Genomic DNA, 14697 nt, shown 5'->3' on the forward strand with positions numbered 1-14697 from the left:
TATCACCAAGAAAAAAGACTGTTTTCCAAAAAAAAATAAAAATTAAAAGGACAACTTTGAAGATTGAGTGTATTTTGTTTCCTACCTCTGCACTGTAACTTTTTATTCAATTGTTTTGGATGTCCCAAATGGTGTCAATTATCATTTTTGCACATATGTTTCTGTAATTAGTTTCTCTTAAAATAAAACATTTAAACAAAAAAAAACTATGGTACATGTCAGGGCACTTACTAATAGGCACTCCACACCATATTCAAATTTCCCAAACTAACATGTAGAATGTTTAATATGATATCTTATGAATTTTCGGTGAATGAATTGTTGGTTGTCTCATCACTAGAAATAATTCACCAGTTACAGATAGTGCACCTTTCAGATATTGTCTAATTACAAAATACCATTACTCATGCAAATTACTAAATTAAGATACATCATTATCATTCATAACACACCAATGCTTTGTGATAATGAATGATACACCAAATTTAAGAATTAGTTATGCACGTGACTCATTATAGTTAAAAACCACCTATACATCAAAAACCTTTGCAAGACACAATATTGTACCTGATGATCACACCAAATTAAGTATAAGTTTATGTAAAATTTCAAGATTGCATTCATAGGATACAGTGTAAGATGAGTAACCAAAAATCATTATTTATGCAAATAGTTTATTTAATATTCAACGTGTATTTATACCCAAATCTAATATTTAATAGTTCTTGCTATTCATGTGCAATAAAATTACATAAATTAAATTTCATAAGATTTTGAGATATCAAATCCACAGAGAGACAGACAGACAGACAGACAGACAGACAGACAGACAGACAGACAGACAGACAGACAGACAGACAGATGGATGGATGGATGGATGGATGGACAAATGCAGACACAGGCAAACACACATGTACACACATTACCCTCCTTACAGAAGCTAATAGCTTCAATTAAAAGGGGCACAAGCAGAGTTTTTTTTATCTATTTCTGGGCATTTAAAGTTTTGCTGCATATTTAAAAGGCACTCGTACTATTGAACTTACTGAAGCACACAAACCACCACTTGTAATTAATTGAACTCAAACCGGGTATTAAGATATAAGCCACAAACAATCCAATGACATAATTTGTCATACTATCAAAACACAAAAAAAGTTTCAGGAAATTCCTACTATGCAATCAACTGTTCTAAAAATGCCAGAAGACAATTACACAGAAGACACTAACATTATACTGGAATGTAGTTTTATTTATAAGTATTTTCACTTATATAAACCCAGCCTATGCCACTCTAAGCATTGACATGCAAATCACACTCATAGTGACCTTGACATTCTGTGTGCCATGTTATCAGATTTGCAATAAAACTGCCCTCTATTGTTCAACTAAACCTTGTCAGTTTAAACAATCTACATATTTCACTCCATGTCAGTCTCTGTAGGAACACTGCTAGACACAAAGGTGGGAGTATTCTGGTAAACAGCAGACCACTCACCAAATTCTTAGTACTTGTATTTGACTCAGTAACTCTGTCAGATCTTCAGGCTACTTATCCACTATGGACCAGTGTAAGTACTTTATTCATTATTAAGTGTTCATACACTGTGGTGTTTCATTTATAGTGTCTTCATTAGTACGTGTTCATACACTGGTGCATTCATTTTAGTAAGTGTTCATAATGTATATGTACACTGTGGTGCATTGATTTATAGTGTATTCATTAGTAAGTGTTTGTACACTCTGGTGAAATGTTCGTACACTCCGGTGTATTCATTTATAGTGTATTCATTAGTAAGTGTTCATACACTCTGGTGTATTCATTTATAGTGTATTCATTAATAAGTGTTCATACACTCTGGTGCATTCATTTATAGTTTATTCATTAGTAAGTGTTCGTACACTCTGGTGCATTCATTTATAGTGTATTCATTAGTAAGTGTTCATACACTCTGGTGCATTCATTTATAGTTTATTCATTAGTAAGTGTTCGTACACTCTGGTGTATTCATTTATAGTTTATTCATTAGTAAGTGTTCGTACACTCTGGTGTATTAATTTATAGTTTATTCATTAGTAAGTGTTCGTACACTCTGGTGTATTCATTTATAGTGTATTCATTAGTAAGTGTTCATACACTCTGGTGCATTCATTTATAGTTTATTCATTAGTAAGTGTTCATACACTCTGGTGCATTCATTTATAGTTTATTCATTAGTAAGTGTTCATACACTCTGGTGCATTCATTTATAGTGTATTCATTAGTAAGTGTTCGTACACTCTGGTGTATTCATTTATAGTTTATTCATTAATAAGTGTTCGTACACTCTGGTGCATTCATTTATACTGTATTCATTAGTAAGTGTTCATACACTGTGGTGTTTCATTTATAGTGTCTTCATTAGTACGTGTTCATACACTGGTGCATTCATTTTAGTAAGTGTTCATAATGTATATGTACACTGTGGTGCATTGATTTATAGTGTATTCATTAGTAAGTGTTTGTACACTCTGGTGAAATGTTCGTACACTCCGGTGTATTCATTTATAGTGTATTCATTAGTAAGTGTTCGTACACTCTGGTGTATTCATTTATAGTGTATTCATTAATAAGTGTTCGTACACTCTGGTGCATTGATTTATAGTGTATTCATTAGTAAATGTTCGTACACTCTGGTGCATTCATTTATAGTTTATTCATTAGTAAGTGTTCATACACTCTGGTGCATTCATTTATAGTGTATTCATTAGTAAGTGTTCATACACTCTGGTGCATTCATTTATAGTGTATTCATTAGTAAGTGTTCATACACTCTGGTGCATTCATTTATAGTTTATTCATTAATAAGTGTTCGTACACTCTGGTGTATTCATTTATAGTTTATTCATTAGTAAGTGTTCGTACACTCTGGTGCATTCATTTATAGTTTATTCATTAGTAAGTGTTCATACACTCTGGTGCATTCATTTATAGTGTATTCATTAGTAAGTGTTCGTACACTCTGGTGTATTCATTTATAGTGTATTCATTAGTAAGTGTTCGTACACTCTGGTGCATTCATTTATAGTTTATTCATTAGTAAGTGTTCGTACACTCTGGTGTATTCATTTATAGTGTATTCATTAGTAAGTGTTCGTACACTCTGGTGTATTCATTTATAGTGTATTCATTAGTAAGTGTTCATACACTCTGGTGTATTCATTTATAGTTTATTCATTAATAAGTGTTCGTACACTCTGGTGTATTCATTTATAGTTTATTCATTAGTAAGTGTTCATACACTCTGGTGCATTCATTTATAGTGTATTCATTAGTAAGTGTTCGTACACTCTGGTGCATTCATTTATAGTGTATTCATTAGTAAGTGTTCATACACTCTGGTGTATTCATTTATAGTTTATTCATTAGTAAGTGTTCGTACACTCTGGTGCATTCATTTATAGTGTATTCATTAGTAAGTGTTCGTACACTCTGGTGCATTCATTTATAGTTTATTCATTAGTAAGTGTTCGTACACTCTGGTGTATTCATTTATAGTTTATTCATTAGTAAGTGTTCGTACACTCTGGTGTATTCATTTATAGTGTATTCATTAGTAAGTGTTCGTACACTCTGGTGCATTCATTTATAGTGTATTCATTAGTAAGTGTTCGTACACTCTGGTGTATTCATTTATAGTGTATTCATTAGTAAGTGTTCGTACACTCTGGTGCATTCATTTATAGTGTATTCATTACTAAGTGTTCATACACTCTGGTGCATTCATTTATAGTGTATTCATTAGTAAGTGTTCCTACACTCTGGTGTATTCATTTATAGTTTATTCATTAGTAAGTGTTCGTACACTCTGGTGTATTCATTTATAGTTTATTCATTAATAAGTGTTCGTACACTCTGGTGTATTCATTTATAGTTTATTCATTAGTAAGTGTTCGTACACTCTGGTGCATTCATTTATAGTGTATTCATTAGTAAGTGTTCATACACTCTGGTGCATTCATTTATAGTGTATTCATTAGTAAGTGTTCGTACACTCTGGTGTATTCATTTATAGTTTATTCATTAGTAAGTGTTCGTACACTCTGGTGCATTCATTTATAGTTTATTCATTAGTAAGTGTTCGTACACTCTGGTGCATTCATTTATAGTTTATTCATTAATAAGTGTTCATACACTCTGGTGTATTCATTTATAGTTTATTCATTAGTAAGTGTTCGTACACTCTGGTGCATTCATTTATAGTGTATTCATTAGTAAGTGTTCGTACACTCTGGTGTATTCATTTATAGTGTATTCATTAGTAAGTGTTCGTACACTCTGGTGCATTCATTTATAGTTTATTCATTAGTAAGTGTTCGTACACTCTGGTGTATTCATTTATAGTGTATTCATTAGTAAGTGTTCGTACACTCTGGTGTATTCATTTATAGTGTATTCATTAGTAAGTGTTCGTACACTCTGGTGTATTCATTTATAGTGTATTCATTAGTAAGTGTTCGTGCACTCTGGTGCATTCATTTATAGTGTATTCATTAATAAGTGTTCGTACACTCTGGTGCATTCATTTATAGTTTATTCATTAGTAAGTGTTCATACACTCTGGTGTATTCATTTATAGTTTATTCATTAGTAAGTGTTCATACACTCAGGTGCATTCATTTATAGTGTATTCATTAGTAAGTGTTCGTACACTCTGGTGTATTCATTTATAGTGTATTCATTAATAAGTGTTCGTACACTCTGGTGCATTCATTTATAGTGTATTCATTAGTAAGTGTTCGTACACTCTGGTGTATTAATTTATAGTGTATTCATTAGTAAGTGTTCGTACACTCTGGTGTATTCATTTATAGTGTATTCATTAGTAAGTGTTCGTACACTCTGGTGCATTCATTTATAGTGTATTCATTAGTAAGTGTTCATACACTCTGGTGCATTCATTTATAGTTTATTCATTAGTAAGTGTTCGTACACTCTGGTGTATTCATTTATAGTGTATTCATTAGTAAGTGTTCATACACTCTGGTGCATTCATTTATAGTGTATTCATTAGTAAGTGTTCATACACTCTGGTGTATTCATTTATAGTTTATTCATTAGTAAGTGTTCATACACTCAGGTGCATTCATTTATAGTGTATTCATTAGTAAGTGTTCGTACACTCTGGTGTATTCATTTATAGTGTATTCATTAGTAAGTGTTCGTACACTCTGGTGTATTCATTTATAGTGTATTCATTAATAAGTGTTCGTACACTCTGGTGTATTCATTTATAGTGTATTCATTAGTAAGTGTTCGTACACTCTGGTGCATTCATTTATAGTGTATTCATTAGTAAGTGTTCGTACACTCTGGTGTATTCATTTATAGTGTATTCATTAGTAAGTGTTCGTACACTCTGGTGTATTCATTTATAGTGTATTCATTAGTAAGTGTTCGTACACTCTGGTGCATTCATTTATAGTGTATTCATTAGTAAGTGTTCGTACACTCTGGTGTATTCATTTATAGTGTATTCATTAATAAGTGTTCGTACACTCTGGTGCATTCATTTATAGTGTATTCATTAGTAAGTGTTCGTACACTCTGGTGTATTCATTTATAGTGTATTCATTAATAAGTGTTCGTACACTCTGGTGCATTCATTTATAGTGTATTCATTAGTAAGTGTTCCTACACTCTGGTGTATTCATTTATAGTGTATTCATTAGTAAGTGTTCGTACACTCTGGTGCATTCATTTATAGTGTATTCATTAGTAAGTGTTCGTACACTCTGGTGTATTCATTTATAGTTTATTCATTAGTAAGTGTTCGTACACTGGTGTATTCATTTATAGTGTATTCATTAGTAAGTGTTCGTACACTGGTGTATTCATTTATAGTGTATTCATTAGTAAGTGTTCGTACACTCTGGTGTATTCATTTATAGTGTATTCATTAGTAAGTGTTCGTACACTCTGGTGCATTCATTTATAGTGTATTCATTAGTAAGTGTTCATACACTCTGGTGCATTCATTTATAGTTTATTCATTAATAAGTGTTCGTACACTCTGGTGCATTCATTTATAGTTTATTCATTAGTAAGTGTTCGTACACTGGTGTATTCATTTATAGTGTATTCATTAGTAAGTGTTCGTACACTGGTGTATTCATTTATAGTGTATTCATTAGTAAGTGTTCGTACACTCTGGTGTATTCATTTATAGTTTATTCATTAGTAAGTGTTCGTACACTGGTGTATTCATTTATAGTGTATTCATTAGTAAGTGTTCGTACACTCTGGTGTATTCATTTATAGTGTATTCATTAATAAGTGTTCGTACACTGTGGTGCATTCATTTATAGTTTATTCATTAGTAAGTGTTCGTACACTCTGGTGTATTCATTTATAGTGTATTCATTAATAAGTGTTCGTACACTGTGGTGCATTCATTTATAGTGTATTCATTAGTAAGTGTTCGTACACTCTGGTGTATTCATTTATAGTGTATTCATTAGTAAGTGTTCGTACACTCTGGTGCATTCATTTATAGTGTATTCATTAGTAAGTGTTCGTACACTCTGGTGTATTCATTTATAGTGTATTCATTAATAAGTGTTCGTACACTCTGGTGTATTCATTTATAGTGTATTCATTAATAAGTGTTCGTACACTCTGGTGTATTCATTTATAGTTTATTCATTAGTAAGTGTTCATACACTGTGGTGCATTCATTTATAGTTTATTCATTAGTAAGTGTTCGTACACTCTGGTGCATTCATTTATAGTGTATTCATTAGTAAGTGTTCGTACACTCTGGTGTATTCATTTATAGTTTATTCATTAGTAAGTGTTCGTACACTCTGGTGCATTCATTTATAGTGTATTCATTAATAAGTGTTCGTACACTCTGGTGCATTCATTTATAGTTTATTCATTAGTAAGTGTTCGTACACTCTGGTGTATTCATTTATAGTTTATTCATTAGTAAGTGTTCGTACACTCTGGTGTATTCATTTATAGTGTATTCATTAATAAGTGTTCGTACACTCTGGTGCATTCATTTATAGTTTATTCATTAATAAGTGTTCGTACACTCTGGTGTATTCATTTATAGTGTATTCATTAGTAAGTGTTCGTACACTCTGGTGCATTCATTTATAGTGTATTCATTAGTAAGTGTTCGTACACTCTGGTGTATTCATTTATAGTGTATTCATTAGTAAGTGTTCGTACACTCTGGTGCATTCATTTATAGTGTATTCATTAGTAAGTGTTCGTACACTCTGGTGTATTAATTTATAGTGTATTCATTAGTAAGTGTTCGTACACTCTGGTGTATTCATTTATAGTGTATTCATTAGTAAGTGTTCGTACACTCTGGTGCATTCATTTATAGTGTATTCATTACTAAGTGTTCATACACTCTGGTGTATTCATTTATAGTGTATTCATTAGTAAGTGTTCGTACACTCTGGTGTATTCATTTATAGTGTATTCATTAGTAAGTGTTCGTACACTCTGGTGCATTCATTTATAGTTTATTCATTAGTAAGTGTTCGTACACTGTGGTGCATTCATTTATAGACTCAGATTCTTTAAACTACTGTTGAAAAGGAGATCTACTTGTCGGGTGACAGATTGCAACACAAAACTTCTACCATCACTATGATTCTCTGACATTGCATTTTAATACTTCTATGTCTTTCAACGTATATAGACAGCTCTAGATTGTTTACCTGTCATAATATTCAGTATACCTTAGTCGTGACTAACTTTCAAATTCTTTCTCTAAAATTTAACACTGTAAACTCTGACTTACTGACTTTCAATTCTGTTGCTAAAATTTATCATAGTAAACTGTGATCAACTAATTGATTGACTTTCAATGCATCATCGATTAATCAATTTTTCAACGGTATTCTCTCCTGTGTGCAGGTAAGATAACGGATTCTGATGAGTGGATTGAATTCTATCGCAGACCTGAGAAGACGATTGAAGAAGTAAAGAATTTTTACGACAAGTGGAGTTCACAGTACGATGAGGTACAGTTGTAGATCAGTACATATTGGCATCAACAAATAATGCAGACAATGCTGTTTGTTTGTCATCTTTTATTCAGATGATTTTTCGTCACATCCTGGCAGTCTGAGGGTCTTAATTGGATAACATAACAAGTGTGGAATCAACTTGATACATGTGTTTTGGGGAATAAAGATGACTCAGACCAACAGACAGACAGGCAGGCAGGCAGACAGACAGTCAGACAGACAGACAGACAGACAGACAGACAGACAGCATAATCATAAAACCTTCCCTAACAGATAAAAATGATCCCAGTCTACTAAAATTCCTGGCACCTATTTCTCTAAAAGTTAGTTTGCAGTAGATTATTTCATATCCTTCTTGGAAACATTTGTAACACTATGACTTACTCTCTCCTAGCTTAATCGCACAAGATATGACTATAATAGTCCCAAGTATGCAGCTATTGGACTTTCAAAAGTTTTACCTAATAGAGAGGCAAGAATTTTAGACTGTGGGGCAGGTACTGGTCTTGTTGGAGAAGAGGTAAATGACAATTAAATGTTTTAATATTTTCTTATTTTGAAGAGAAAGATAATGTTGCGATAGAACTGAACAAATCCTAGGAAATCATATTAGTTGATGCTTTCTTTAGCGATAGCTTCTGACATAGGTTTCATTCAGGAAATATTTTACATTTGTTCCACGAAAGAAAATTACAAGATGGGCAAGCTGGGTCTCTGTTTAGGAAATGAGTGATAAACATTGGTATGTTAGCTATAGTTTATATTTTGTGCCCAATCACATGTCATTTACAATACACAAGATGTACTCAGTCTCTTTTAGTTCAGGTTATTTCATAAAATACCATAATACTAGACCAGGTCATAGTTTCACACCTTAATTACTTCAACCAAAGGCCCGGCTTTTCAATTTTCCTTCAGTTACCATGTTACTAAATGATACGCCACTCAATTCAACAAAGATATCATTGGCTACACATTTTATGAAAATCCTTCATTGTAACATTATGGTTTAATTGAGATACATAACGCACGCATGCATGCACGCACGCACACACACACACACACACACACACACGTACATACATATACATACACACACATACATACATACATACATACACACACACATGCATGCATACATACACACACACATACATACATACATACATACATACATACACATACATACATACATACATACATTTGTACACACACATACATACATACATACATACATACATACATACATACATACATACATATCAATGGTAAACACATACACTCACATGCATACACACACATATATCGATGTGAACACACAGCACACACACACACACACACACACACACACACACATATCAATGGTAAAGAATGTTGTATAGGTGCACTGTTCATGAAAGTTGAATCAACAGCAGTGCTTAATTTAGGCCCTATGGATGGACATTTTTCATGTGAAAAGTTTTTTTAGAGTATAAAATCAAGTTCCTTATTTATATAGTTGCTGCTTATTATTAACTAAGACTTCATTCATTGAGTGTTCTGTCTGTCTGTATTAACAGTTGAGTTGCCTAGGATACAGCAATATTGATGCTGTGGATATGTCACAACCAAGTCTAGACCAAGCACAATTAAAAGGTGTATATAAAAAGTTGATATGTTCAAAACTGAGTGATGAACCAATAGAAGGAATCAACCAAGGTAAATCCTAAAGTTAACTATGGGCCACAGAATGAGATTATATGTTTTTGGGGTGTAATTTCTGCTGTATATTTAAAAGAACACTATAGAGAAAGCACGGTGCAAATACCGTCCTTACCATTTAGGCAACCATGCTTGGCAGGTTTCTACCGTGCTTCAAAAGTGTTCTAGCATCCTTTAGCTTTAGTAATCTTTCAATGACAAAATCATAAATATCATTTTGACAAGAATAGAAATGACTGATCCTCAAGTGTGTATGTTTTAAAATAAACATGTCAGAGTATGTTCCAATGTTGAAGACATGCATATTATATGCTGATCACCTATATGCAAACCAATATGCAAATTACCATGATATTTTTGTGTACATTAATATGCAAATTACCATGATATTTTTGTGTACATTAATATGCAAATTCCATGATATTTTTGTGTACATTAATATTCAAATTACCATGATATTTTTGTGTACATTAATATGCAAATTCCATGCCATCCTTGCAATCTCTCTGAGGAGAACACTGTTATAGTACCAGTAAGTTATAAATGATCTGATGATGTGATTTATTAGACAATCATTTAAAAATGATAGGGAAATCGTTACTATGCAATCAACTGTTCTAACAATGCCAGGAGACAATTGCGATGTCATTGAAGGTGTACATCACCAGTATCATTATAGTTTAATCAAGGTAGGTATTTTCTCTAGCAGGAGTAAAATATTTATAATCTCAGCCTGTGCCACTTTAATATATACATTTATCAACATCAACAACTGTACAGATGTTTGAAGTAATCTAGATAAAGTGGGGGAAAACCAACCCTTGTATTAATGATTATAATGAAATTTAACTCATTGAAACTGCACTGTAGAGAGACTGTACATGTAGTACACAGGAACCTCATGATTAAGTTGGCATGTAGAGATGACAGATGAGGTCAGATAAGCTTAAAATCAGAATAAATCTATGAATCTATGAATTCTATGCATATTAATCAAAAAGGAAAATTAAAGCCCTATGTCACCATGGGAAGTATATAACAATGATGAAAAAAAGATAGACTATAATAAAGGACATCAATTTGATGATAGTGATATTGATAAATCACAGGAAACATCACCTATAGCAATCACATGTACATGTATTGCTGATGACCATTGTCAAATTATGGGCCCAGCCCAAACTGATGATGTCTCTTCAATGGCTCAATTACCTGCTTTCATTGCACCAGTGAAGAAGGTAAGAAGTCAAATATTTCCAATGATGAAATTGATGTCCATTTTGTATCTGCTGACATTAGTAGACATTTGCAGTGAGTTTTTGTTTTAAAGAAGGTGATGTCACTTCACTTAAGTTAAACAAAATGGTCGACCTTAAAAATTACTATCATATTTACTTGGGTTAGCACCCTCACATGGGCACCCAGTGCTTTTGTTTAGACAATGTCTAATTTTAGAATAGTTGCAGTTTACATGTACCACCCATCCCCATATGTCATAGAAGCACAAAAGATGTATGCTTAAGGACACCCTCAATTATAACCAAACAATTGGGCCTCAATTTGTCATGCCGCACAGCAAATAAACAAATTAGTTTTGTACATTGTTTACAGATGAGTATGATGGTATTGTTTGTTCAGGAGCATTTATATTAGGACACCTTGATGACAGTTGTCTTATTGAGATGGTTAGAGTCATCAAACCAGGTAAGTTGGTGTCAATCTGACAAGCATTGACTGGTGTATAAGTGATACAGAATTGAACTACGATTTGCTGTGAACTTTCTACGTTTTAAATATAAATGGAAAGTTATTGATAGATTTCTACATTACTTATGACTGCAGAGGAAATCTTTTAAAATATTTTTTTTGTATATCAACCATACATCACGCATTTAAAGAAATATGAATGGTCAATGTTTTATATTACATACAATTAGTGAGCTGAACGTTTTCATGTATCATATGGTACAGTGATTCCTTGCCATAAAGACAAAAAGTCAAGTAAACAACAGCTACTGCAGCAGCAGAAATTCTAATGATTCTACACATTTTAATACATCAACAGGCTCCATTATCATCAAAACACTTATATCTATGTCTTTCTTTAACCTGCAATGCTATAGTTCATAGAGATATAATGTTTCCTTTTTGGAATCTAGTTTGAAGCAACTACATAGTTTTCATTTGAATCAATCAGACATCATAAGTGTGATAATCGACTTTAAAGCATCGAATCATGTCCTTCAAATCTTCATTCCTTTCAGGTGGGGTTATATGCTGTGCTATACTCGTGACCAACATTCACATACTTGAAGGACCAACATTTACAGCTTTGCTAGGAGCCAACACCTTAGAAAAAATGCTGATGTATAAAGTGGAAAACTTTTTTGCCAATAAGGATGGATATGTCATTGCATACAGAGTGACAAAGAAGCAGTGAATAGGGAACTTGCAATCCAGACTGAGCATGCTCAGATGCAAAGGACTATGGGATTATTTGTGGTTATCGTAATATCTTATCTGGAGCTACCGATGAAATAAATCTCCCACACTGGTTAGGCTAAATATGAATTGATCATTCGTGGTTATAAACAATGTAACAATATTGTTTACAATACTAATTGATTAGTATTTATTATCACATTTCCCATGATGCAACATTCAACATGGTGGATTTGCAAGTTCCCTATTCGACAATTTTATTATTTAATGTGATATTGAAATACAATCCCCAATCAAACCCTAGTATCTTTTCTCCTTGGTAATTATTATGTCATGTTTGTATTTGCTATATTTTTGACATTATGACTGAAACTACAAACATTAAACAAGTTATTTGTTTTCTTTATTGTACTTTGCTATCTTTCTACTGACAGCCTTTTTGTATTCCAACTATTTAGTCACCATTTGACATGTATTATATTAGTACTGCTGTTCTGAAACTTTTCTAGGTTGTAATTAATTTGTACGTTAGGAAATACCCAGTCTTCTGGCAACTTCTCTATTGCTATAACCTTCTTCGAGTATCAAATGTGAGTATTTGTCCCTTCTGAAATTCGGTTATTTCCTTTCCTTGAGGCATCTTTCAGTCACTAATGTAAATAATAATCGCTGGCTGACACCTACTAATGTCAGTTAGTCAATGTAAACAAATACTTGTACAATTTCTATATACGCGCTGGCCTTTTGAAAAGTGTGCTAAACGCTGAAATAAGCTAGCCAATCAAGTATTTAAATGAGCAATATCAAGCGATATCATGGCGTGCAAGTAGTATCAAATAATACAATTTTGTCAGAAGAAAAATGATACAAATTGTGTTAAAGGCGTCAAACTTTATTCAAAATGCTTTCATTTCATGTTTATATATCAGCGAACATTTTTATCAACATACATCACGGCAGCGTCAGGGTGCAACAACACTTTCTGTTGGTAGTGTACATGTATGTACAAAATTGTTTTATATTTGTAGGTTACATATTAAAGATATTGTCTTATCACAAAATATCATTCCTAATGCAAATAACTAAGATTACAAGCCACATCATTAAGCTTCATATGACATCAGTGCTTCCTAATGTATATACCAAAATATGAATTATGCAAGTGACTCATTAAAATTAAAAGCTACACCAAAAACCACTGTAAGACACGTGTGCCTTGAAGTTATCATCAACAGTATACATCTACAAATTTATGAAATTTGAAGCTTCCATTCCTAAGATATAGACTACATGTAATTACTGAAAATCATTATTTATGCAAATAGTTTATTTAATATTCAAAGTATATTTATACCAAAGTCTAATTGTTCTTGCTATTCACATAGAAATATATATGCATTAAGTTTCATTATAAGTTTTTGAGAGACATTGTCCACAGAGAAGAGATAAGCAGACAGAGGTATATGTATACACGCATAATACACACATGCTGACAAACACACACACACACACACACACACATACACACAGATAGATAGATACAAATACTCACAGACAAACATGTACACACATTACACATGAAAAAAAATATATATAAAAAATAAAAATAAAAATCTATCTACATCACTTATTCTAAAATTAAGCATAATCAGAACCACACAATGTTTTTGTTAGGCCTTAGGCCTTCTACAGAAGGTAAAAACAAAGTTTCAAAGTTAATCAATTTTGTTCTCACAATTTTCAGGATTTCTAATATCATTTTCTCAATATTTCAAATAAAGTTTTAAATATTGTTTCCTCTCACTCCCCCCACCCCTACCCCACCACATTTTTTCTATAGTTACCACTGTCTTATCAGACTTTTCCAACTATGCATATAATTAGCAGATTGCTAATCCTAGAATGAACTCATGTTCTAATTGCCCAATTAACACACTGCACAGTAAGTGTAAACATCTACTGGTCCCACTATTGGCAGTAAATGGATTTTACCTCCATTAGTGGGATCAGTGGATGTTTACACTCACAGCATAATGTATTAATGTGGGCAAATAACTATTAAGTTTATTCTGGAATTAGCAAGCTACTAATTAATGCAAAGCTGATATCAGGTAGGAAATAAAAGAAAAAAACAGTGAGAGGAAACAGTATTTAAAATTTTATTTGAAATATACAGAAAATAATATAATAAGAAATCCGGAAAATCGCGAGAGCAAAATTGATTATTTGTCCTTTTCCCTTTGCATTGACATTGAAATCCACACTAAATGACCTGGTCACAGTGCATGGCCTTGGGTCTCACTCTATTGTTCCATTATAATTTATGTATACTCTGTGAGTTTGGACAAAAACTACATATTTAAGTTCAAGGACACTAATTCAGCTAGTTCACAGCACAGACCAAGACCACTCAGTGACAATTCTTGTATTTGACACAGTTCAACATTCATAATATCCATAATGGACCAGAGTAAGTTAGTGCCTTCAATATTCATGTACTGTGGTGCAAGCATTCACACA

The 14697-nt window shown here is 32.6% G+C and overlaps 2 protein-coding genes across 2 annotated transcripts in view; one reads left to right on the forward strand and one right to left on the reverse strand.

Moving 5' to 3' along the window:
- Positions 1-14697, reverse strand: part of LOC144432898 (uncharacterized) — a 39363-nt gene that overhangs the window by 9324 nt on the left and 15342 nt on the right. The gene's annotated exons all lie outside the window — the stretch shown is intronic.
- Positions 1562-12175, forward strand: LOC144432626 (methyltransferase-like protein 27). The gene is made up of 6 exons (XM_078120889.1): positions 1562-1571; positions 7922-8028; positions 8429-8554; positions 9594-9732; positions 11347-11439; positions 12000-12175. The coding sequence occupies exons 1-6, from the start codon at positions 1562-1564 to the stop codon at positions 12173-12175; spliced, it is 651 nt and encodes a 216-aa protein (XP_077977015.1).

Source organism: Glandiceps talaboti, chromosome 3 (genome assembly GCF_964340395.1).
Source record: "Glandiceps talaboti chromosome 3, keGlaTala1.1, whole genome shotgun sequence".
Taxonomy (NCBI): Eukaryota; Metazoa; Hemichordata; class Enteropneusta; family Spengelidae; genus Glandiceps; species Glandiceps talaboti.

What these genes read in the sequence shown, in the direction of transcription:
- LOC144432626 (XM_078120889.1), top strand. An exon ending in GGAGTTCACAGTACGATGAG is followed by an intron (nt 8,029 to 8,428) that starts GTACAGTTGTAG and finishes ACTCTCTCCTAG; the next exon opens with CTTAATCGCACAAGATATGA. An exon ending in GGTTAGAGTCATCAAACCAG is followed by an intron (nt 11,440 to 11,999) that starts GTAAGTTGGTGT and finishes CATTCCTTTCAG; the next exon opens with GTGGGGTTATATGCTGTGCT.